Raw genomic sequence first — 26,053 nt, 5'->3', positions numbered from 1 at the left:
GGGGGGCATGAATTGATCCAAAAACATTGCAATCCCAAGCAACTGGCAGCAGCCAGCACATCTGTGCAAATATTTGCTTTTGCTTGTCAAAACTTTGGACAGAGTTACATTTCTTCCTTTATTTATTAGTTTCATCTGTCTTGAAACACAAACTGCAAAAATTGTGAGCAGATTGACATCTTCTTCTGACTGCACTGTGGCTGTGCCTGCTCTGGGGCAGCTCTGTGCCAGCTGCAGTGACACTCCTGGAGGAAGCAAGGCAGATTTCCTGTGCCATCCACAACCCACCTGGCAGCAGGGACGTGGGATGGAGTCTGTGTGGAGGGGATGATCCCCTCAGGTGAAGCAGGGAGCCTGGAGCTGCCTGGCTGTCTCTGATGGAAAGCAGCAGCAGCCACAAGGCAGCATTTCCCCCTTCTCCCCCCACAGCTGGAATGCTGGGACCCACACTTGGTGACAAAGTCCTTGTGTGTTTTGGCAGGGTTGGCTCTGCCCTTCACAGCTGTGTATCCACACACAGAGCTCCTTGCATACCCCACATCCCTGCTCTTCCCATGTGGTGCTTGAACAACCCAGAGAATGGCAGCCCCAACATCAAACACCAAATCAATACCCAGAACTGGTGTAGTTTCCACAGTGTAGCACTTGTCTTGCCAAGTTATTACAATGGTCTGCACTTAGTATAAAAGGAACCTCCTCAAAACTAACGAAACATAAAAATGCCTTTGTCAGAGATACTTACTTAATTCGCAAGTGACCCAACAAAAGAAAGGAACAATTAGAGCCCTGCTGTCACACCATTACAGAGCAGTAATATCCACTGTGCAAACTGTGTAATTCCCTTTCATATTTCAGTCACTCCTGACAATTAAATCACATTTCCCTTTCTTGTAAGAGCCAATACATGCACATCAATCAGGGCTGCTTGTTTATGCTGCAGTGCAAGGCCATGCAGTCACTTGCTCAGCTTACTGTAGAACAAACCCAGCATTAACATCCCTGACACACAAAATTTCAAATTGCATATGGACTTCATCAGTCCAGGGCAATATTTTGGTGCTGAAATGCCCCCTGGAACCGGGCACTTCTTGTTACTCAATCCAACCTGTTGCTTTGCCCAAGTTACCACAACAGACCACTGACAGAGTCTGGGGTCTCCCAACCCACTCCAACATTCAAGACATCCCACTCCCACTCCTTTCAGCTCTGTCAGATGGTTGGGAATAACTGAGATGCTGTGAGCCTGAATACCTGACACAGACAGTGCCCATCTGCTTGGGCTCCCCAGGTGTGGGAGCTAAAATCACAGGTTTCAGGTAAATTACAGGCTGCTTCTAACAGATTATCTGTTCATGATGTGTGCAGAATCCTTTGGGTCCGCACTTTATTCCAACTGGCATGATTTTCTAAAAAAAAAAAAAATTGCCTATTTTTTTGTACATTAAGTACATAGCCAGCCAAGCTCCTGTCCCTGTAAAATTGCTCTGGAAGCAAGGAAGCTCCTCCCCACACCTCCAGCTCAGGGGAGCAGGCACCCCAAGGGAGGGCAGAGGGAGTTAATGGGTAACAGCAGTGACCAGAGCCAGGAACCAGTGCTACTGCATTTTGTAATCCTGAGCTCCCCATGAGCAGCATGGGAGCTTGCACAGCTCCAGAGCTCAGGAGAGAGAGAGCCAGCAGCGCTGGAAGCTGAACCAGGAGTGTCCCTGAGCCAAAAAAATGTTTACAATAACCATTAGGAGAGAGTGGTCACCATGGAGCAACCTCCCAGCATTCCCAACACGAACCACAACACCATTACCTGTGTTCTTCAGGGCTGTGAACCCACAGGCCACAAAGACAGGAATATTCCAGGGCTCCTCAGGGCACTTTCCTCTGCTGGCAAGTCACAGGCCACACAGCAGCCAATGCTGTGGCTGGTTCAGGTTAGAGAGACTTCAAACTTTCATTATGAAGAAAAGCATGAACTGTTTTGAGCCTATTCTGCACTCCTGCTCATTGCATCTGCACTGCTAAGGGCTCTCCCTGTGCCTCAAACTCAAACTTCCAAAGAAGTGCAGGTAGCCTGGCAGCTTGGACTCCTGCTAAATCCAAACAAGGGTGACCAGGCAGCAATGCTTATCCAAAAAATACTTCTGTGGGTTGTGTTACTGACATGAAAGGGCCTGCTCCTCCACAGAAGGATGCTGTGGTGGAGCACAGATGGGGATAAAGTGTTTTTCAAAGATCTCAGCAAGCACATTTAAAATCCTCACTTCCATCCTAAGGCAGACTTGCTAATCTAATAAAATCCTAAACTTAACCCAGTGTGTGTGGAATGCAGCCATGTCCTGCACAACTTCAAGTAACTTGGGAGCAATCCTTTGACTTTCACATGGGCAGATTTCCATCAGAGCTGCTGGGAACTCGGGCTGAGCCCTGACTGCAGAGTGCCTGTGAAGCCCAAGCAGGTTTCCCAGCCCTGCAGAGGCACTGGTGGCTGTGACTCAGCCCAAGCTGCAGTGCCAGGGCAGGGGCTCAGCGTGGCAGGGCTCTGGCAGCGAGGGGCTGCAGGGCTGGTGTCTCTGAGGAGCAATGGGAGCTCCCCATGAGGGACAGAGCCAGCCCAGCCAGGGCACAAATGCAGCTCTGGCCAAGGCTGAACCCACCAGCCATGGTGATAACACCTCTGGGATAAGAGATTGGGAAGGGAAAGGAAGTGACTGCACATCTGGAGAGAGGAGCAGCTCTGCAGGCACCCAGGTCAGGGCAGAGGGAGGGGCAGGAGCTGCTCAGGCCCATGGGGAGCAGAGATTCCCCTGCAGCCTGTGATGGAGACCATGGTGAGGCAGCTGTGGCCCATGGGGAGCAGAGATTCCCCTGCAGCCTGTGGAGAACCCCGTGCCCACAGCTGGATGCCCAAAGGAGGCTGTGGGAATCCTGCTGGAGCAGACTCCTGGCAGGATGCAGAGAGGAGCCCAGGCTGGAGCCGGTTTGCTGGCAGGATTGTTCCCAAAGGTCCCTGCCCACACTGGAGAAATTCGTGGAGGATTGTCTCCCCCCATGCTGGAGCAGGGGAAGGATGTGAGGAGTCCTCAGGGGATGAGATGTGTGATGGTCTGACCACAGCCCCCATTCCCTGTCCCCCTGGGCTGGGGGGGAGAGAAAACCACAAGTAAAGTTAAGCCTGGAAAGAAGGGAGGGATGGGGGAAGGTATTTTCAAGATTAGCTTTTATTTCTCTTTATCCTACTGTGATATGATTGCTAGTAAACTAAACTGGTTTCCCCAGGTTGAGTCTGCCTTGCCCATGATGGTCACTGGTGAGTGTTCTTACCTCAACTCAGGAGCTTTCCATTGTATTTTCTCTCCCCTGCCCAGCTGGGGAGGGCAATGACAGAGTGGCTTTGCTGGGCACGTGGTGTCCACCCACAGTCAACTCACCACACAGAGAAACAGCCACCAAACATCAGAGCCACAGTGAGCCATTCACTCTGACTCAGAAAAACAATCAACAGGGTTTAAAACAAGAGGTTCACTTGTCCCCCTGACTACAGAGAGCCTGCACCTGGAAGCACTGACAAATATTTTAAATTGTCTGATGCCTTCTGGAACAGAGGAAGAATTGGTTATAGTCTAAGCATTGTGTAAAATGCTTCTCCATCTTAAAACAGTCGGGACAGTGAAAGGGTTAGAAATCTCTGTCACTCAGGACAGCAATTTTAATCTTTATATAGCTACAGTAAATTGCAGAAACAGAGCTCTGGAGAGCCATCCCAGCTTGCAGTTCTGCCATGACAATGCAACTCCAGACTCTTGGCAAACGATCCCTGGTTTCACAGACAATAGGTAGCAGCAGCTACTGGATACTGAAACTAATCCAGGCACTAAAACATAGTAAAAAGAAGCTGGACAGTTAACACCACTCATCTGAAAAGTAAGGGATGATGCCAGTGGATCTGAATGTGCTGGTTGGACTGATTTCATATTCCCTATGCAGGTTAGCTCCACTACCACAAAGAACCTGCTTCAAGACAGGAAAGACTATTCAGAACTGATACAAGCAATGAGCTAAATCCATTTTCAGTACTACAGTAAGGACATCAATGGCTCTGAAAACATAAAAGCAGGGAACAGCTTGTTTTATTTTACTGCACAGATACACTCCTGAGTTAAGTCTCAGAGGTGTATTCTCTCTACAAAAGGAGAGCAGGCAGAAGGAACAGATCCACGTCTGAAAGGTAGCTCTGGGTTTATTTGCGTGAGCTTACCGTGTTGGTGTTGCCCCAGGGGCAAAGAAGAGCCCCACACAGGAGCAGAGGGTGCTTGATTCAACTTCTGGAGATGCAGAGCCTCCTCCAACACATGCACCCACCCCCTGCCACAGAACTGCCAGGACAGGAAATCATTCCCTGAAAAGAATCCCTGTCGCAGACCGTGCACAAGGCTTCCCACTCACGGCAGTGACTGGCTTGGATGCAAACAAGGGCACATCACCCTCCCCAGGCAGGATCACCTGCAGTAAATCTAGGCAAACACATACCCTTGCACAACTTATATATATATATATATATATATATATGTATCTCTTATATATATAAGTTTTATTTGTGTATACATTGATATAAATATGCACGCCCCCATACACACAAACACATCCCCATAACACAAAGCACAGAACACACACACACACATACAGAAATATTTTAAATGATGCTGAACTGAAATCTAAGAATATAATTAAGAAATCATTAGCAGGTTTAAAAATTGAGTTAAAAAACTATTCAAAGTGTCTTTAATATTTATGTTCAAGTAAGGGCCGGAACGACCACAGATTAGTACTGATAAAAAGAGCTGGCAATAATTTCCCATATTATGCCAGAACTCGTGAGTTACTCATTGTCAAACTCATTGTCATTTCGCCATCAATGCACCTCCTCAACTAGAAAGGTTTTTTTAGGAAACAGTGATTTCTCCAGACTTGGGTTACAAGCAATATTGTTTAGGCACCCTCAGTCATAAACTAATCCTAAAAACCACACACACCTTAGAGTATCAGGAGAGAGCTAGCAGGATTCAGACATCCACACCCACAGTATTCAGTGGCACAAACAGTAAAAAAGGCAGTACTGGAGATGGAGGATGGAAAGGTGACACAGTGGTGGCCTTTAGAACAGCAACATTTACCTAGAGTGACACTCCAGTACACCACAGATGCTCCATATTCAGGAACCAGGGTGGCATTTCAGAGATGACTGTGGGTGCAGGTTGGGATTCAGTGGCAGCTAAAGCTATTGTTTACTTGTGCTCCAGGGTGGTAACACACACCTCTAATAAAACTGCAACGATTATTTGGGGTATTTAGTATGGCTAAAAACCCTGGTACCAGTGTCTTATATCAGAACCCACTTTATTAGAACGTAAATGTAGTGTACAAGCACCAAATCATTTTAGCTTAAATGTTTAATGAGCATTCAAAATATAAATGACTAGTGATTTTAAAGAGATCTTGAAACGATTTTTGTTTTCTTTCTTATTTTTTTTTCCTTTTGTTAAGATTATTCCCTATTTTCATTCTGATAGAAGACTCTGAAGATTACTGGTACCCTGGTGTGTATAACCGTGAGTAAGCACACAGGCACACACACACAACATACACCTCACTGCTACATCAACAGCCTCTCCAACAGAGAGCCCCAGCCCTGCACAGGGACCTGGACAGCAGAGAGATTCTCTTTGTGCATTTTGGTGTCTCCATCACCACTCCAGTTCCACATTTATGGCAAATCAAGATGGTCCTGAACATAAGAACGACCCATCCCTCACCCTCTCTAAATAAAGCCACGATTAAGTCTTGAAATTTCTTTGTTTTTCTGCTGTTCAGCTGTGCAAATCCAGGCAGTTGTGCAGACTGCAAAGCCGACTTCCAGTCTCTTCCAAGCCCTCACCAGTGCGGGGTGATCACACGGAGACGACGACGTCGAGATAGAGTCTGTCGTAGGACTCGCGGAAGCACAGGATGAGGAGCAGGCTGAGCAGACACGACCCTGGCAGGCACCAGTTGAACCAGGAGAACTCTGCAAAGCAGAACAGAGACCCAGCCTCAGTTATCAAACATGTTCTGGGTTTAAAGCGACCAAAACTTGGACTGATGGCAGGTTTGAAGGAAATCGCTGTGTGCTGACAAAATCCTGACGGCTCCCAATTGATTGATCCATGGTTAACTTGGTCTGTGAGCCTCAAGTTATAGATATTTATAGCCAATGCCTCCAGCTAATGGAAATCCTCCTTATTCAGCCTCCCAATGAAGGGAACAGGGGAAAAAAAAAAAAATCTATCATTGCTAATGGAGAATAAACCACTTCCAAAGACTCTGCTCATTAGTCCCCTGATTTCTATGGATTGAGAACTAAAATTAAAAGCATAGAAGAAACTGGGTTTGATTTTGAATCAAACCTGCTACATTGTATAAGAAGGGAAAACCAATTCCTCAGAAGAAACTTGTGCATAATGGGATCAATTCAATTTAAAAGTCATTGCAAAAAATAGGCCCTTTCAGCTGTTTGACGTAATGTACTGTCCTTAAAAGTCTGTGCTCTGTACTCAAGAAATTCTATCATCTGATATTTGACTAATAATTAGCAGTTTGAGTCACATTTTCTTCAAACAAATACAACAAATTCTTTTTTTCTACATGTGTCAATTTACTAAAGAAACATTCATTTCGCCAGATAGTGTTTAATTCATTTTTTTCAAATTTTCCATTATTATTATTACTATTATTATTTTTTCTCTTATTATTATTTTACAGAATCTAAACTCTCCCTCCAGGAGAGTTAATCAAATATGCATTAATCAAATCAAGGCTTCATCACTGCTACTTTCTTAAATCTGCAATTTATATTGCTGAAAGAAAAAGCATGATTTATTTTAAACAAGGCAAAGGACAACAGTCAGAAAGCCTGAAAAATCAACCTTCCAAAACAGTAACTTTCAACAACATTCTCCCTGATCCACCAAAAACCCTTATGGATTTGTTTAGGCAGTATTATTATTAAAACCATAGTAAAAATTTCCTAGGCTTGGAGAAGACTTATGTGATGCCAGAAGTCAACAGGCAAATGCTTTGCTATTATTTTCCTTACAACATTCCTCCTTAATTGAATTAAACAGGTTTTACCTCAAATATCCTAAAAGATGAAGTTTAACTTGGGAATACTTCATGTCTTTTTTGATCTAGAATTTGTGCCAGCCCTGGCAATGCAGGGCAATCAATCATGTGAAGCCAAAGGTCATTTTCCTTTTGTTTTTCCCTTGGAAATCCCTGCAGAAAGGCAAAGGAAACCTCATCCAGAGGCTGCAGCTTTGGGGCCCAGCACTAGCAGCAAGGCTGAGCTTCAGGAAGGTTTACATCCCCACTCTGCTAGCTGAACCAAAATCTTCAGTGCACTGGAAAGCTTCCAGGGCTTGGGTCCTTCACAGCATTTGCAATATCAGTACAAGGAGAAAAAGAGAAATTGGAATGAAAATTACTGAAAGATTATTTGGCTAAAAGGAAAGACCAAGGGAACAAGATGAATTTGACTGAGTTCTGGTTTATCTGTAAGCTTCTTAAATGCCATTACAGGATGTATTTGAATCAAATGAAAGCAAATGATTAAGATCATTATCTACCCTCTAACGGATTTTTTTAATCAGAGGAGCCAATAGCACCCCTGGCGCTGATTCCCCCAGTGACCACACACTCTCTCATACTTTCTATCAAAGAATGGATTTTCCTAAGCACAAATCACTTTATTTTATTTCCTTTTGAAGAAATATGGAAAATATTTTAAGTTTATGGGTACACCAATTTCAGGTTTATCCTAACCTGCATTAACTGGTATCTCATAGGGAAAGAAATATGAGAGACAAAAAATGCTCCCAAATACTCTATTTACGGGGGAATGAATCCACTCTATTGTAATTTTTTCATCAGAAGTGAGACACCATATCCCCATCCTCATTTATTATGTAATGCCAAACACTGAAAAAATTCTCTGAACATTCTGTGTCATCTTTCCAGCTCAGGTACAGATGTCAGAAACAACAGTATGTGTGAACAGAGTTCACATCAGTTAATATCAAAAGTATACATTAAAATGTGAAGATCAGCTCTCACACCACCCAAGGCTAGTCCAGATGGCATTCAGATTTTACAATGATACAGTTCAGCATCAGTATTAAAAAATTAAATAATTTCTCTCCATTTGTGTTCACAGACCACAATTTGGAACAAGGTTGTCATCCTGCTTGCAATTTCCTGGCAGAAAGACAAACCATGCTGAAAATTTGCCCCAGGTTGAAACCTTGATAATTTATAGCAGAATTCAATCTGAAATTTGTCACTCTCCTCTTAGTTATAAAATACAACATCTTAAGAAGTAATAATACATAAAAGCTCACATTTTCTAATGGTTTACAAATATTACACCATGAAGCAAATATTTACCATAATGACAAAATACAAAGAAAAGAAATCTGCGTCTTTGAAAACCTTTAATAAAGACTTCCCTTTGAAAGCAAGCTGGGCTCTTATTTTACAGCCTGGAGTAATAATATGTATTATAGTCTACTAAACAGCAAGTTTTAAGTTATGATTATGAGTTAGGAGGAAGCAAATAATACTTGAGAGATGAGGAAGTCTGAATGAATTGATGAAAACCTGGAGTGAAATCCTGTTGAGCTGGAATAGGCCATGGGATTTCCCAAAGGAATGTCTGTTCTGTCCTTGGGCAGTGGGACCTCATCCTCTGAACAAAGCTGGCATTAAATGGGGTATTTCTGCTCTACCCAAGAGCAGGAGGTTGGGTGAGCTTTACTGTGGTTCTCACCACCCACAGGTACAAACATTATTAATTAATTACATTGGTCACATTATCCAGGCCTTTATAAAATGTGATGACAGTGCGCACCTTGGTGGTTTCTGGCTACAGCAGATTCAGGCAGAATTATCCTGCATCTAAGAAATTTCATTTTTGTAAGCATGCATATAGAAAAGGATTATTAATATTCTCCTTCCTTGCTGCCCTTGCTTGGATTCAAACATTTGGTTATTAACAGAAATTGTACGTGCAAATCCTTCCTTTTACTGACAAAGGTATGTCCTTAAGGAGTATTAAATTTTTCAAGTGTCTTATATTTCTTACCTGTATGGTAGAATGTGAGGAAAAACAAAAGCACTCCCATGAACACATTACTCAAAAAGGTGACAACTCCACAGCTTATTCCTTCTGGAACAGGGTAGACTGTCTCCACAAAGAGCTCAAAGAATATTGGTACGCTGCTGTTGAGGAATATGCCCAGCAAAATGCAGGATGTGTACAGTGTAGCTATGACAGAAACAAAAACAGTTATTAATTTCATGCTGGTGTGTTCCCCTCCTATTCAGAGCTGCCAAGAATACTAATATTTGAATAACCAAAAAATGTATAATCTTATTTTTACCCTCTGTGTATCAAAAAGAACATCACATCCCACAAGCCTTAGGAAGAATGCATGCATTGATTTGTGGAAAAAAAATCAGAAATAGTGATTGATTTATTTATCTATTTATTCAAACAGAATCCATGAAGATACATTCAGTGATTTGGACTTCACTTGTAAGTAAAACAAACAACAAAATTATGAATGCAAGGCATCACCTACAGTTTAATTTACCTCTGAAACAAACAGAAAATATTGTCCTACACACAATTAGGACAGGGAGCAATTAATGCACCAAATTGGAAATGGACATGGATTAACCTTTTGACTTAGCTCTAAAGGTCAAAACTAATTTTGCTTCCATTTTACAAATAAATACTAATGATCCACCAGCTATCAAGACATTAGTATTCAGCACAGCCTGAGCTGCAACATGTTGAATCCCTTCTGGCTTCAAAAGGAAATGAAGGGCACCCAGCTCCTGACAGGAACGGGACACATTTGATAATGCAGATTATTTGCTGCTGTACACCAAATTGTTTTTCTTGGAAAAACCAACAGAAAAATGTGACATTTCTTCAGCAACCTCAGCTATTTTGTTCTACAATTTCTGCCAAATACTTCACAGTACTTAATACAAAAGCTTAATATAATTATATTATCCTTTAATAAACTTATTATAGCTATTCCTGGACTAAAAAAAACAAAAAGCAAACCACAAAACTTCACAAAAATTTAGTATCTATTTAGAAATATAAGTAAGTTTTTTCTTAGTGCTGTCTTGGACACAGGAGATTTCCTGACTTGCAACCTCAATAACCTGAGGTTACTGACCAAGTAAAAAGAAAAAGGAAATTATCAGAAGGCTTTAAATAACCAGAAAACTCTGGAATAATTTGTGAGGCTCCTACCAAAATACTAAGAAAAGCTAAAGAAAAGTATTTCAAATACAAAAGTGTTGTGATGTCAGAGGTGAATTATTTATAGTGTCTTTGCTGCAGTGAAAAGATTCTATGGTACAAAATCCTTAGAATTTTTTTTCATATAAATATATATATGTGTGTAGATATTTCAGTTTAATTTACACTCGTTTGTCTTAGAAAAGGGAGAACAGAAACAGCTCTACTTCATCTTTTGTTAAGCACTGCTCAAGCTTTCAACTGAGAAACTGTTAGGAAGCAGGAAATGTTCAGCTTAAAAAAATTAAAAAACAGCTTTATAAAATATAAAAAATCATGGAAAAGAAATAAAGGGATTAAGAAGCAGAAAGGGCTATTTATTACATCCTCTATTTCATGTGGTTTGCTTCCAAGGCACAAGGACATTTCCTTTTCAACAGAGGACTTGCTGAGACAGGAAAAAGGAGGGAGAGGTGGCCCTACTTCTTTGAACATACCACAGTACTCTGAGCTGTAAGAAAAACAAACAAACACGTGCAAAACCAAACAAAACTAACTCCCTCAAAAAAACCATGGTAGCTTTTCCTACTCTTGAATTCTCCTGTCATAAAATGCAGAATAAATCAAAGAAATTGATGCAAGATATGTCCAGGAGTCATCAGAGGAAAGAAAAAACCCCACACAGCATTACGATTTTCTTCCTAATGCCCTCCTCTAGCTAACACTGAAGACCTGATTCCCTAGTTATAAGATCCATAGATTTTTGCTGCAAGTCCTCACCAGTATTTAAAGTTTCATGAGCCACTCTTTGAACTCCCATTCACCTCAAACACTGCTGCATATTGCTCTAAATCTCTCTAACTGCTGTCGGGTGCAGCCAGAATATCCAATCACACTCAGCGGTTTGAAATTTTTGTATTGGCTTGAGAGACCAACACATAAATGAAATAGAAGAATCTCTTAAGACAAATGAATATTTGCCCCTCATTACTACACTCAGTTAAAGATATCTATAGATAGACTTGTAACTTCTAGAGAAGAACGTTTTCAGAACCTCCCTCAAAGGAGGGAAGGTGGCACCCAGCTGTAATTCTGTATCAGAAACTCAAACAGTGGAAATAGCTGAGAAGCTGCTGAAAGCCACAACAGCACCACTGAAAGTGGAGCAGTGAACAGACTGTCAGAAGAAACACCTCTGCAAGAGGGCTGAAACATCTTCCAGAAGGAGCAACAGCCAGGAAAAGGGAACTCATACCTCTAAACAGAGACAATGTCTAGACATATAATTTCCAGAAACATAGAGTCACTGAGATGAAAGCAAAAATTAGCAGCCATTTAAAGACTCCAGATTTTGCTTAATGCAGTAGGTGCCAAGGTTTCCATAAAATGAGAATAAGTCTTCAAACTAGATTTGCTAGTTTAAAATATGCCAGTTGAATTACATCATTGCTCGCCATGCACTGCAAGGTATTAAGATGATCAGACCACAAGTGAACAAGGGCAGTAACTCTGCACCTTAGACACAACACCCTCAAATTTCTTGTCAGGACACTCACAGGAACACACCCACTGGCACACATCTCACACTTCCACACTGAGAGGAGCAACCCAGCCTTGGCCTCACCCTTTGGCTGCCCCAAGGGATTGCCTGCCTTGTGTGCGCACACCAAGAACTGCCAGCTGAATACCAACAGCGGCACCTCAGCTGAGACCACAGCTGGTACTGATAAAGCAAGGTCTGTGCAGAGGTACAGGTAACACCCATCTCTGGAATTAACAAGGAGAAATGTCACAGCAAAAGGACAGACAGAATACAGCATCCAGTAGATGCCAATTTAAGTTCTAACATCTAATGGAAATGATAGCTTTTAACTGGGAAACCACAAAAAGAAGCTCTGAAAACGAGGAAGATGTGCACATCTGAAAGCCTTCTTTAAATGGTACGTATTGTAGTGATGGGAAACTGCTTTTTATCTCATGCCTCTGTAAATCAGCCAGGGTTATCCTGAGTGCTATACAAATAAGCTTATTGCAGTAATTTAGCAACTGAGTCACAAATCCAACTGGTTGTTGACAGGAACTCGAAGATAAGATACTTCTAGAAAAGTAAGCCCCAGAAACAAGTAAAATCAGAGTTCAGAAGTGGTTTTTTTTTTTTATTTCACACACTAAAGAGTGTATCTCATATTCCAGCTCGTGGATGACAGGACAGCAGGAAGATACCACCTATTAACAGGGACCATTTGCTTTCCATCACAGAGACCTTGTGCTGAACAAACACAAACAATTACCACGATTTCATACTGCAGAGGAACAGCTGCTCAAGTTACAGCAAATGTTCTTTCAATTAAGACAATCTTAATGACAGTCCTTGGAAATGAATATAAGGATCTGAAAGCACTGACAAAAGAAAAAAAAGAAAGAGATGATTCACCAAGAAGCTAACATTATGTCCTAAAGAATAACAAGTAACTTGGATAGGCACACACTGGAGAAGTGTGTCATATTATTACTATTTAAAAAAATCACTTTTTGTTAGGAAAAGGAATCAATTAATTGCCTATGAAGTTATGTGCAAAGTTGTGTATCCAAGACAATGGCAGCTATGGACATCAACAATGGAACTGGGCTAGGTTTCTTAAAACATTACATTAATTGAAATAGTTTAAAAGATGTTTGAGTGCATTAAGCAGCTATTTCTCAGGCTGACCACTGCAAAAAGATCAGCAAAGACAAAAAACCCATCCACAGCATAGCTGTTTCAGAGAGCTGGCAGGAGCTGCTGCAGCAGGAGGCTCAAGCCACATTTCATCATGTCATGCTCATGCTTGAGGTGTGAGGTAACCCTTGCTATTCCCTCAGCACTCATCCTGCTGGCCAGGAAGGGAGCAAGGAATAAAATGTGTCTTGATAATAGCACTACAGATGATGCCAGTTAGATGACTTGGGACTGATGGTGATACAGTGGCTTAGCAGAAAGAGGAGAAAAGTGGCAAGAAGGAAGGTTCCTGACTGGCTTATCTCCTACAGGCCTTGAGCTACTGGATGGCAAATACATGCCCACATCCCAGAAAAAGACTTTCTCTTCTCCCAGCCACAAGCTGTGGCAAAAACTTTCTACCAATTAAAAAAATATTGGGGGGGAAGTTAGGAATTCAAACAGGGAAGTGATTCAAGTGACAGCCTTCACTTGGTGTCCTCAGATGAGCTTGCAATGCAGCAGAAGGAGACTCAACTATCTCTGACATACAAACAATTTCCCAGAATTTTCCAGGACATTCTGCAACATGTTTAGCAATTTACTCTTAAATTATACCATCACTAAATGTACAACTACAGAGCCTGATCCAAACCCAAATGAAACTGATGGAAGGACCTCAACTGATGTGACCAGTTCTTGTCAACCATTAGCACATGTATCTTGGCTGATTTTTAACAAAGAATATGAAATATTACCATTTCTTAAAAAAAAACAGTTTTCACATAAATTTACACAGGAAATTCTGTATCAAGTGCAAGCAAGAGGTAAAGCATCTCCTTCCAAAGTCCTCTGCCAGAATCTCTTGAACTCTGTGCATTTTCTAACAGTTCTCTTTTGAGACACACTCAGCCAAAACTCACACAAATTTTCTAGAGATAAACAGGAGAGTAAATACAATGGAATATATTCTCTTGGAAGCAGCACACAATTCACAGCAAAACCTGTGGAGATCTAGGGCACTTTGTCAGTGCCCATTATAACTGTATTGCAAACATCAAAGTGAAAGGATAATGCCACATGTGGATGCAGCCTTTGTTGACTTCAGTGCTTCAGTATCCCCATGACCAATTTGAACAATTCAAGTTAGTTCCTGCCAAATTCTAAAGTCCATTAAAGTAGAATGAAACCTCCCTATAATCTAACTCTTGCTACTGGCTATGGTAAGAAAAGTCATTGCAGAAGTAATCCTTAATTTTTCCATGAGAAATGTGACTCCCTTAAGGTAAGACAGTAAATTTTACTGTAATTCACTTATGGGAATGAAAAAACACAATAGAAGAAAGATGTCTCTGTAGTGCACATTTATAACATCAAAATGTTTCATTGCCTGCATTTCCATTCCAGCACACACTGATCAAATTGCTATCTCATGATATAGTTTTGAAAGTAACCAAAAATCTGATCAAATTTGATTTGTTCTACATTCTTCTCATGAGAAAAGCAAGTGGAACTTGCTGTGAAAGCAGAGCATTCAGTTTGGAGAACCAAGAAGTAAAAAAATTACTGAGTAAGCCTCAAGAAATGAAAGAGGAGAGGGCTGGAAATTACACAGTATTTGAGGTTTGCAATTGATGGATATTTAAAGTGCCCAGATTCAGAGATACTCATCTCTGAAATGTTCCTCCCAAATTTCAAGCACTGTATACTACCAAACACTGTTTCTTAAAAGAAAATAACCCCCTAAATTAGTTCTTCTTTAAGCACTCTTCGATTTGTGAAGTTAAAGAAGCTGTCAGCAAAACAAGGGTCATTATTCCCATCTTATGAGTGAGAAAAGCACAGCAGGAGTTGGGGTAATGATTTGCCCAAAGCCCTAAGCAGGTTTATGTTTTCAGGCCACTGTTTTATCCTCTGGGCTCCCCTGCCTTACACTTACCAAGCACATCTTGTTTATAGTAAAGAAATTAAACTGAAATAATAAACCTATCAGTATTATATTATTAACACCTTTCCTCTTCTGTGCTTTGTAGATGAGGACACAGAGACAGATGTGTTTACAATGTTCAATCTGTTGAACCTGAAAATAAAAGTGTGGGCTGCTTAACCTAAACACAGTCATCAGCTTATGGAGTTGCCACTGTATTCAGTGTCTGCCATGCAGCACTAGAAAAGATTTTGTAAAGCAAACTTCTGCTGAATGTGCTCATAAATATTAGAATATTCTTGATATGCTACACTGAAAATATTCAATCTGAGCTGCAAGCAACTAGTGTTGCATATCAATTTTTGGAAAATGCTGGTATTTGTATCCAGAGATCCTACCAGCAATACAAAGTGGCAAGATACTGAAACTGGCGATACAATGCCTTACACGATTATTTTGGGTCGAAGTATCCCATTGTACATAAATTCACATAATGAAGTTCAGTACAAAGCAAACTAACAATGAACTTGGCAAAGAGAAACAGATCAGCAGCTGCACTGAGAATTCAATGGAGAAAACTATTTTAATGCTCTATGTGTACATAAAATTGTCTTTGAAACTGAAATGCAAATAATACACATTAAAATTAAAATTTCTTAAAATAAAATTCAGGCTTGCTTAAAATATAAACCAATTCCAGAATCAAGGTTCTTGGAGAGCTGTGATTAGCTGATGAGAGGTGTTTTAGACAGATGATATAGTAGCTGGCACTGTATCATTATTGCCTCACTTTCTTTTTTCCCCACACTGGCTGTTATGGTTCATATATACAACTATGACTACATTTTTTATAAAGTCTTTTGGAGTTACATTAAGAAGTCAGCAAATGACACAAAACTTGTCTTCCTCCATGGGAGGAGGAAAAAATGGAGTGTATTATGCAAATATGAAGCAATGCAGGCATTACTCAACACAAACAATCCTAAACAGTATAATTTAAAACCACAAATGCAGTCATTGATTTTTAATAACTGCATTAAAGGTCTCCATTCTAAGTAATTAGATTTTGTAGGAAATGTCTTTAAATGACGTTATGCCTATTTAAAAGGAATTAGAAGGATATTATACAAACAAGGTGAGGAAAATATATTTTGCTGTGACCATTTTTTCAAATACCTTCCCTCCCCCAGTATTTAAAACAGACATTACTAAAACTGCCACAAAGAACACCAATTAAAAGAGGACTTTGGTTTGTTTGTATTTTACAAACAAATATTTTGAGATTTTTTTCCTTTTATTTTAGGGTGACTAATTGGCCAAACTCTCTCATCTTTTTTATGTTTCCATAAAAACACATCCACCTACTGCCTACTCTGAGCCCAGGTGGGAGACAAGCAGAGGGTTTTCAGAAAAGGGAGATGAGCTTATGTCCCCAGTATTCACATGCTAAAGGAAAAGATTGGGTTTGGACCTGGGGAAACCACTGTCAGGGTCTGCCTATAGAGGCAAACTTAATTCATGAATCAAGCAGCTGTTAGGTGAGATACAGCAGCCAATGGTGATGCCATCTAACCAGACCTCATCTCTGTGGTGAAGCTGCCTCAACACCTGGGCCAGTACAAAGGCTCCCTAAGGTGTCCTGTCTCCTCCCCAAAACGACCATCCTGTCCTGTGGGAGAGCTGCCTTTTAACTGAACCATCAATCCTTCAGATCACGTGGATATTTCAGCAGTTCCCAGGTATTGCTGAAGATGGCAAAGCCTGACTTGTTCAAGAGAACAACACTGGAGGCAGGCCAAGAGAGGAGGGGGAAGTCCCTCCCAAAATGGGAGCTACATTCCCTTTTTGGAAGGGAAAACCTCTTTGGAAGATCAAATGTACACCCCCACAGATTTCCATGTCAGTTTTGAACCCTGCTTGCTCTGCCTCAGCATTTGAATAAGGCTGAAAGTGTGGACTGAGATCCACCACTGGCTCTGCAGCACTGCCAAGCCCAACACTTGTGCTCTTTGCCACAGGACAGGAGGAAGTGGAGGAGCCTAAGAACCTTCTGACAACATCAAAACCTGCCTTGAATAACACAACCCCTGCTTTATAGCAGGTGTCCAGTGCTGCCTGCAAAGTGGCTCTGGAATAAAAAGTATTTTATGGACCTTTTCTGGAAAAAAATAAAAAAAAGCAAAGGAAAGAAAGAGAAAAAAAGAGAATTGTAGATGAAAAAGAAAATCAACCAAAAATTTTTAAAAATATGAATGAGGGAAAAACCCCACGATGATGTCTGCTTTTGTTTTGCACATCTTCAAGCTCTACAAAAACCACACAGCAAATAACTACTTGGCAGTCCACTGTCAACACTTGCCCACTGATATGCAGAGTGACTTCCACCTGTACCAGCTACCACTAATCACTTCCAAAAGCTGCCAGCGCACACTGCCAGCCCACAGCCTGCATCTGACCTCTTAGATTTGTACTCCAATACACTCTACATCTCAAACTTTTAATTAAAAGGAGAAGAATAAAAAGAAGTTCATCCAAATCAATTCAAATGTACCGTTTCTCCCAATTACTGTGAATGCAGAGGTCATCATCATGTTGCATCATTACACTGAGGAATAATCTAGCATGAAGTCCTATAAATTAGCTTAAATAGCTTGTGTGTTTTCATCCATAACAGCATATTTCATAAAGATATAGCACTGCTTTTCTGTGTACAAGGAACTAAATTGAACAGGCACATTACATCTATTTTTTAAGAACTTTAATGAGAAAAGCCTGATAAGAACCTTCCCCCACTGCATATCTACGAAATTTAAACAGAACAAAAAGGAGATCTTATTTTCTGGCTGCACATTAGACTCTGATGCTTCAGACTGCCTTTATTTTATTTTTTTTTTGAGGAATGCACCACATTCCTGGCACTTCCATTCAAAACAAGCTGGTGTTTTAAAGAAAAGGGTTCAGTATTTACAGTGGCATATGCAAGAAAAGCACTGACAGAAAAATCTGATCTATAATTACAACTTAATCTAAAGAATCATCCATTTTAAGAGAAATGATAATTGCATGAAAAGTACAACCCAATCCCTGTATTTGAATCAAGGGATGCTAGTTTAAGACACTATATATCAAACCTCAAATACCCTATCTACTTTTATGTCCTGACAGTATATGACCTTTCCAAAAAAAACCAGCACAACGCAACTACACCTATAAAAAATAAGAATTCTTATAGAACCTATGTTGCATGCTGAATTCTTTACAAAAAAACTCAATAAAATAAAATCAGAGAGAGCTCCATCAGTTTTGTTTTGGAACACTGGTGAGTACGTACGTAATGACTTTCCCCTCTTGAAACGTTTCTGCTTCATTCTTATGCATAGACTTGAAGGGTCATTTATGTGTTTGGTTTGTTGCATCAATTCAGAGTATAGAGTTACTGTAAAAATTTACATTACTGCAGGCTTGTAGTGATGAAGCAGGCAAGCATGAGAAAAAAGCTTTTATTGCTTTTATTTTAGATTTGATGGAAATGTGTAGTCATTTAGTATGACAACAGCCATCATGAAATTTGATTTATTTATTGATTAAATTATGTTTTATTTAAGCAGAATTTTTGAAAGCATTGAAATTTCAAGATAAAGCACAAATTTGACCTATCCATCCAGATGGTGTTGCTCCTGAATTGATCATGTATTTCAATTTGCTGTACCCACTTTAGTTTATAGTTGTGACATTTGCAGTGCACCAAGGACACTTACTGAAACTCAAACTTAATTTGAGTAAAACACTACTCTATATACTACTCTCCCCACCAAACTCTTTTATTAAAAATAGGCCAAAAAAGTTTTCATTTCTCCTAGAATGCATAAATTGCTTGTAACAGAGATGGCCTTTCATTTAAAATGGATTTATAGAATTCTTCACTAAATAAATATATTTTTGAACTTTGATGGCTTAGGTTTTATTGCAACTTGCTACTCTGTTGAAGGTCTTGGAATCACAGATAATAAGGTGAAGGACAGATTTTTAAGAACTAAGCAGTGCTAGCTTTCACCTAAGGGTGCAGCTTGCTGGCAGCCCAACTGGACCTCTGAGCTTTTCCCCCACTCCTGCCAACTGCTTTTTTCTCTGTCTTTTTGAGGCACAGGCTGAGTTAATTTTGGGCTGGAAGAGCTCCCTGAACCTGCAGGCAGGTGCAAGAAAAGAGGACAGCACTGTGCAGGGACAGATTTAGATGGCTGAAAACACCATGGGTCACCTTGGTTTGAAATGCACCAAGTGTTTCTAATAACTAATGCAAGTATCAAACCCCTAAATTCCCAGACATGTCACTGTTTCTTATATGCAACACTACTCTCATTCATCTGATTTTTCTTGATTTATTTCTCACTTCGGTTATTCCAAAGGACCCAAAAGCAGAAAAAGACTTAGTCCCCAAATCAAATTTAAATGTGCATTCAGGGCTCCTGTTATTGAATTTTTCAAGTTTTTAATCTTTTTATTGAATTATTCAAAGCAGTGAAGGTATTTCAGGTTTCAACAGACTTTCTAAACATTTTTTTTTTGTCTCAGTAAAACTACTGTATTACTAAAGATACCAAACCAGGTTATAAGATATTGAAGACTGCAAATATTTGCCTGCAATATGAATTATAAAGAACAGAAATTCAAATAATTGTCAATACCTGTGGTCAAAGGCAGATGAGTGACAGAAGTTAGACAGGTGAGAGTGAACCAGGTTGATGCTAATGTTGCTCCAGATAAAAGCAGCAGCAGTATGAACTTCAGCATGCCCCTGATAAAATCTGCAAATCTAAAATAAAAACACACATCAGAGCAGTACAAACACCGATTTTCATATTATTTAAATGTGATGCTTGACAATTAATTCAGTATATCCTCATTAAACATTTTGGAGACTACAAAAACAATTTAAAAGTAATTTCTCATTTTCAGAAATAGAAAAAAGGTATTTTTATAGAATGGTGATATTTCTAGCTGTCAAGCTGAAGAGCCATGGATTTTTTAGCTGTCACAAAGTAACAATCAAACCAGAACAATTCTCAAGCAATTCTCAAGGCATCACATGAAAACACTGGAGGAGAGTTATTTTTTCCTTCTGCATTTGTTGGACACAATATCTCACCACTACTTCCATCACTGTTTTGTCAGCATTTGCTAGTCTCCCTTGGCAGACACAGAGCTCCATTAGCATATGAGGAGGCTGCCGCCTTTCATTCAAGACATAGTTAAGTGTCAAGATTCATTCCTGTGGGAAATGGAAAATCTCCAAGAAAGTCCAAAGAGTTCCTATTTGAAGATGACAAGGAACAGCTTCTGAACCCTTGGATGCATTGGTGATGAAGTTTGTGGTGGCTTAAGCAAGGAAGGAGCTCCTTACACAGGGGATCACTCTGCCAGTGGCTGGTTTGGGTTGAAAAGTTCCAGAAACCACAAGCTCAGTGCTGCTCCTCTTCTACAGAGACCCTGCTGACAGACTGGGGGAGGATAGCCCCACAAGTCCTTGGGCAGTCTGGCTCTTATACAGAGGGAATTATGATATTTACACCACCTGATGGTACAATTGCTTTATTCATCTTTCCCTTTTTCTTTCAAGGAGACAGAATGAGCAGCGCTCGTGTGGCATAATTATCAGTGCAACTGCTCTTTTCAAAGGGGATGTTAACCTAACTACTGGAAAAGATATATTAGAAAAGGCAATGTTATTTCTTCATGAGTAATTTTCTATAATCTCCTGCTGAGGTGTGCTTTTGGGATGGGCAGGTTAGGTATGTATTTCTAAAGCAAATCTTATGCCCCCTTGACAGGTTCCTACCTTGATTAGGTTAATAGCATCATAATCCACCTAGATTGGTCCATGATGAAATTTGTCTGTCTACCAGCTGACTGCCTTATCTACCCTGACAAAGATCACTCTATAAGCAGATACCTTATAGCTTACTTGATAAAACAGGAAATGCTGCCAAAATGTTGAGAACTTCCAAATATAGCGTAAGAGACGTAGGAGTAATGCACTCAAACACACTCTGCTCCCCCAAACCAACTTCTTTCCTTGTATTTTTATTCTCCCCATGCCTGAATTCCACATTGAATTTAGCAGTGAGTAATTCAATAAGCAGCAGTGGGAGATCAATGCTACATATAATCTGAGAAGTTTATGACTGCAGTGTTCAAGTGGCTTATGCATTCATCTCCAATAGCCAGAGGTCAGCTGCTACTGGTGGAATTTTTTTCTGACAATCCAATTGAGGAGTCAGGATCACCTCACTGGTTTGCCAGTGAGTTTCTTTAATTATTCTTTGGGATCACTAGGGTCAAAATCAGCAATTTTAAAAGCTTTGCAGAAGCATCTCAAAGTGTAAACTTCCAGCTTATTCCACAGAGACTCCCACTTTGCCGGCTGGCAGACAATATCACTGTCCTTACAGGCAAGGGCAGTGATGTAGGTCCTGTCTAATGAAACAAGGTGAGAAATATCAGCCTTCTGGGAGGGACACTCACAGACTACAGGTCTGGGGTGATCTCTAAAGGATCCTTGGTCTCTATCCCACCACCAAGGATATGTGGGGATGGGAGGCTGATATGCATCTAAACCATTCATGACAGCTAAGTGGAGAAAACACCTCCTTTACCAAGCAGGTGCCACTCTTCCTGACACAAGGATTGGGTAGCATGCTCCAAAGAGCTCTCAGGTATCATAGAACTACAAAAGGGTCAAATGTACCCCAAAGTAAAGGTTTATTTAGCTATTGGATTCAGCCAGCAATAGAAATAATAGAAAAGAAATGACATAATAACCTAACCTGAACTTGGTAATTGAAGGACTTCTGTTTCTTGTCTGGTTACAGGAGAATAAAGAAGACTGTAAATCTAGTCTACTTTTCATAATACTTGCTTCAATCAAAAAATATGAGAAATTACATTTATCTTCAGACTCTGTACCTGATTTCAAACCTTTGTTCTGTATAAATCCTTCTACATCATCTGGCATGTAAGGGGTTTCCTGCAACTGCTAAAAAAGTAGGCACAACAGGACAGAAGGTGTATACTCTGCCAGACACACACCCCTGAGCCTACTGCTGCTAACAGTCTCCAGCCTCCCAGCAGATCCAGCCCTAGGTTGTATCCTACAGTTAAAATCACAAACCTGCACTGCTGACAACACTGTCTGTTGCTAAGGAAATTATCGCCATGCCATAAAGTTTCAGCATTTTGACTACACTGCAGGTTAGAAGCAGGAACTGAAACTGAGCTGCAGAGGACAAAACCTCAGAAATATCTATGATCCTTGGCAAATGTGGGGGGAAAAAAAATTTAAAAATCTGAGAAAAGATTTATGTTTCCATGCAATTATAGGAATGCTGCTCTTTGACACTGCTTTTCTTCAAACTAGTAGCATTTGAAAGCTGCCAGCAAAGGGTACAGCACCTACCAGCTGCCCAAAATAGGCCAGGCTTTTCAATGATAAAAATGCATCGAACACATTAGCTAAACATGTAAGTTCATGGCTATCAGGACAGCAGTGGGTGGAGAGTAGAAGGATTTATGTGTAATGCTGAGAGAAACTTGAAGCATTTTGAAAACGAGATAGATAAACAAATTTCCAAACTGGGCATTACTTTAAATACAGATGATTTAACACCTACTGTGATGTACAGGACCTAATGCTCAAGGGCAAGGCTCAGGTTGTTAAAAATTCTAAATTACAGAATCTGCATTGACAAAAATGGAAGGAGCAAATTCCTAAGATGCACCAATTTTGCTTTAACAAATCAGCAGAAGAAAAAAAAATGAAAAAAAAATCCACCCCAAAACTAACAGCTTCTTGAGAGGTGGTTAAGGGAGAGAGCTGCTTGCTTGGCAAATCACAGTTCTGACACTGAAATATATCAACTTGTCAGCTTTGACAAGAATCATTACTTAATTTTCCTAATTACAACTTTCAGCAGATTACAGTCAGACTCGTCATTGATTCAACTCTACACAGATAAATGCTGAATAGGCCTAGGAGGGAGAGTCATCCATCAGAAGTGACAAATCACCTCCTCCCTCCCTTTCTGTATGCAAACCCTCCCATCTGAACTGTGCATCGCCCAAGTTAGAAAGACATATTTGGAGACAGACTATTGGTATTTCTTAAATTTACTAAATGCTACAAAATACAGGTATTCAACAAGGTTTGAAATCAATTTTGAAGCAGTTAAAGGGACTGCCTGCATTTCCTGAAAGTAAACCCAGACAGCATATTAAATAAATTAATCTACCACAAAGACTGAGATTTGCATGTTGACATAGAGTTTGCAGATTCTCTCCCAGTAAAGTGAGCTTCAAAGCCCTACTATTGAAATGCTGCAAATATACTAGAGATTAACTCATGATGAAAAATGGCAGTCTACTTGCTTCAACATGCAACCCATGGCATCTGTGTCATTTGCAGCAGTTGATTTTAAACATCTACTCTCTTACAGAGAGAACATTGTATCTGAGCCTGGCTAATCAAAAGCAACTCTTTTTAGAGGAAATCAGGGCATGAACTTTGTTTGGCTAGATGAAGTCCTTTGGCCTGCATCTGGAGTGGATGGGAGAGAAGCACTTGTTTCTTTTCCCTAGGTCAGGAGTTTTTCCCTCTCCCTGTTGCAGTTGCTAGGCAGCCTGCAAAACGTCAGGATGTGAAACCTCACATTTCTTTATGCATTGTGTACTCTGATGAAGCACAGCAAGTGAAAACAAGAGAGTTTCAAAAAGAAAATAGAGAGTCTTAAAAAGATCACTCTCTCCATCCACAGCACCATGATGATGCAACAATTGCAGATATCTGCACATGGAATCTAAAGAGTGGACACAGAGAAGCCAGGACAACGCTCAGATATCCCAAAGCAAGAGGGGAACATGTGATTTGTTTTAATCACATAATAAACTCACTGCTCAGGGACCTCCTAAAAGACTTTTTCTCCCTCCCACCATCCCTCTTCCTAAAGTGGACCTCAATGAATGAGAAACATCAGCCTTTTGGAAGGGCAATCCTATTCTTGCTGTTCCATTCCCTGTGTCATCAGCTTTCATGATGGTCAGAGACAGCTGTGTCTGGATTTACAAAAAGCAAACACACCCATACTGTAGCCCATAGGATACAGCAGAAAATAGTTAGGCTATGCAGGAATCCAGCAACCTGCCCAAAATGGGCCCAGAATAATTTCTCTGTGAGGGAACAAAATGTTATTGTGGGTAGGCTGCCTGTGCTACATTCCCTATATCCCTTTGGGAAACAATATGCCCAAAAGTGTTAATGGAAGGAGACAGAAAATTTCTTCAATGCTTTCCAAATGTGCTGCAATGAGGTTCTTCCCCCTCATACCATGCAGCTGAATTCACCAGAGCTGTCTTTAAAAGCAGCATACAGGTAGCCATTGTCAGGAACAAGAATCTGACTTTCAAATTCAGGTATATGCATGTGGAGTTCTCAATCCCCAGCAACCACTAAGATGGTATGAATTATTGCTTTACTAGAAACACATTATAACCCCAAAAGGAATTTTCCATTTCAAGTTTCTGAAAGATGAGAGAGAAAACAAGTTCTGTTCTTAAGAGGATAAACTAAATGACAATCACAGTTGAAGAAATGGAGAAGGACCTGTAATTATTCTTACCTTGCCATTGCTATGCCAACAACACAACCTCCAACTATAGACCAAAATCCAATCCAGCCTGCATCCACCTGACAGGGAAAAAAAACAAAAACAAAACAGAACATAGAGAAATGTGTTAAAGCTCAGAAAATAAGATGGTGTTACTTTCAAAACAAGCTCCAAACTGCTAACAAGAGCTCTCTACAATATTCTGAAGTGCAAGGCTTTTTCTGGGAAAGGAAATAAATTCACCACAAGAAAGTAAGACTAAGTAGTCTATGCCCTAAATGTGACCTCTCTTTATGGAATCTGACTAATGTCCTCTGTTTTTTTATAATACTCTATCAAAAGCTTAGAAATCATCTTCTCCCCACTTCATCTTTTCTACCATGCATAGATTATTTTCTTTCACTAGAGACACAGCAGCCAACAGTACTCCCATTTTTTACCTACTTCTTCCTTTTTGTTAAAAGGCATGTACAGTTCTGAAAACACTCACCACTGATGGAGAGTCAGCAGGGAGAGTTTTGACACTTTGGGATGCCAAAGGTACAGTTCATTTTGTTTAAAATTTCAGGGAGTAAAGCGGTCCATACGTATTAACAGCATGTTAAACATAAAAATCTGATAAAACTGCATGCTAGTGCAAAATAAAAACATGCCACTTACAAAACAGCTGCTGATTATCAGTCAGGAGACACTTACCTGGCTTACATGAATGGGTGTTAATATCAAATCCAGAACACCAGACCAGCCAGAGAAAACACCCAGTGGTATGGCATAGGCCAAAGCAATCATCAAGAATCGGAAATTGCTGGGAAGATAAAACGTGGCCATTAGCCTCAGCTTATATTACAAATTGCACCAAGATTAGCCAGGAGAGTAAATCACAGCCTAGAATCTATATTCTGCCCATCAAAAAAATCAGAAAAGGTCTGAAGCAGGAGTGAGCCAGGGAAAACAAGAAAGGAATCCAGCCATGCCACTGAATTCCTAGTGGCTGATATGTTACCACCTTAGCACTGATAATAGAAAAAGCCAGTCTCTCCACACTGTTCAAAGATTTTTGTAACATGCTGGGCTCATATGTTTCTCATTTCTGCAAGCAATTCTTCCATGCATTGGCATGGGCAACCTACTTAGCCTAAATGTATGTTAGGAATAATAAGCACTAATTTAAAAGATTAAAAACTTATTTCAAAAATAAAATCAGAGATTCATCCCTCTTGAACTGCACTTAAAAGATCAAAAAAACCCCAAGCCTGTTTTAATTCTCTTTATTTTGGTGAAACACAAGGAAAGCTCTGGAAATGAGGCAGATACAGTTGCAAGAGTGGAAAATTTTGACAATTTGAACTGGCAAAAACAAGAGACAGCTATAATACTCTACTCTAAATAGTCAACATATTTGCTTCCCCCCCCCCAATTATTCAACCTTT

General features: G+C 40.3%; 1 protein-coding gene across 1 annotated transcript in view; it reads right to left on the bottom strand.

The window, feature by feature from the left end:
• Nucleotides 1–4,106: 4,106 nt before the first annotated feature.
• SLC49A4 (solute carrier family 49 member 4) overlaps nt 4,107–26,053 on the bottom strand; it is a 66,238-nt gene continuing 44,291 nt past the window's right edge. Inside the window, exons 5-9 of the mRNA XM_058027725.1 lie at nt 25,320–25,428; nt 24,636–24,703; nt 19,653–19,780; nt 9,167–9,349; nt 4,107–6,055 (exon numbers count right to left, since the gene is read on the bottom strand). Of these exons, the coding sequence (XP_057883708.1) occupies nt 5,940–6,055; nt 9,167–9,349; nt 19,653–19,780; nt 24,636–24,703; nt 25,320–25,428 (604 nt within the window). The 3' untranslated portion in view covers nt 4,107–5,939. The remainder of the gene's footprint in view (nt 6,056–9,166; nt 9,350–19,652; nt 19,781–24,635; nt 24,704–25,319; nt 25,429–26,053) is intronic.

The sequence above is a fragment of the Melospiza georgiana genome, chromosome 7 (genome assembly GCF_028018845.1).
Source record: "Melospiza georgiana isolate bMelGeo1 chromosome 7, bMelGeo1.pri, whole genome shotgun sequence".
NCBI classification, from domain to species: Eukaryota; Metazoa; Chordata; class Aves; order Passeriformes; family Passerellidae; genus Melospiza; species Melospiza georgiana.
The sequence above is the reverse complement of the archived record's forward strand: the minus strand, read 5'-3'. Positions and strand labels throughout refer to the sequence as shown.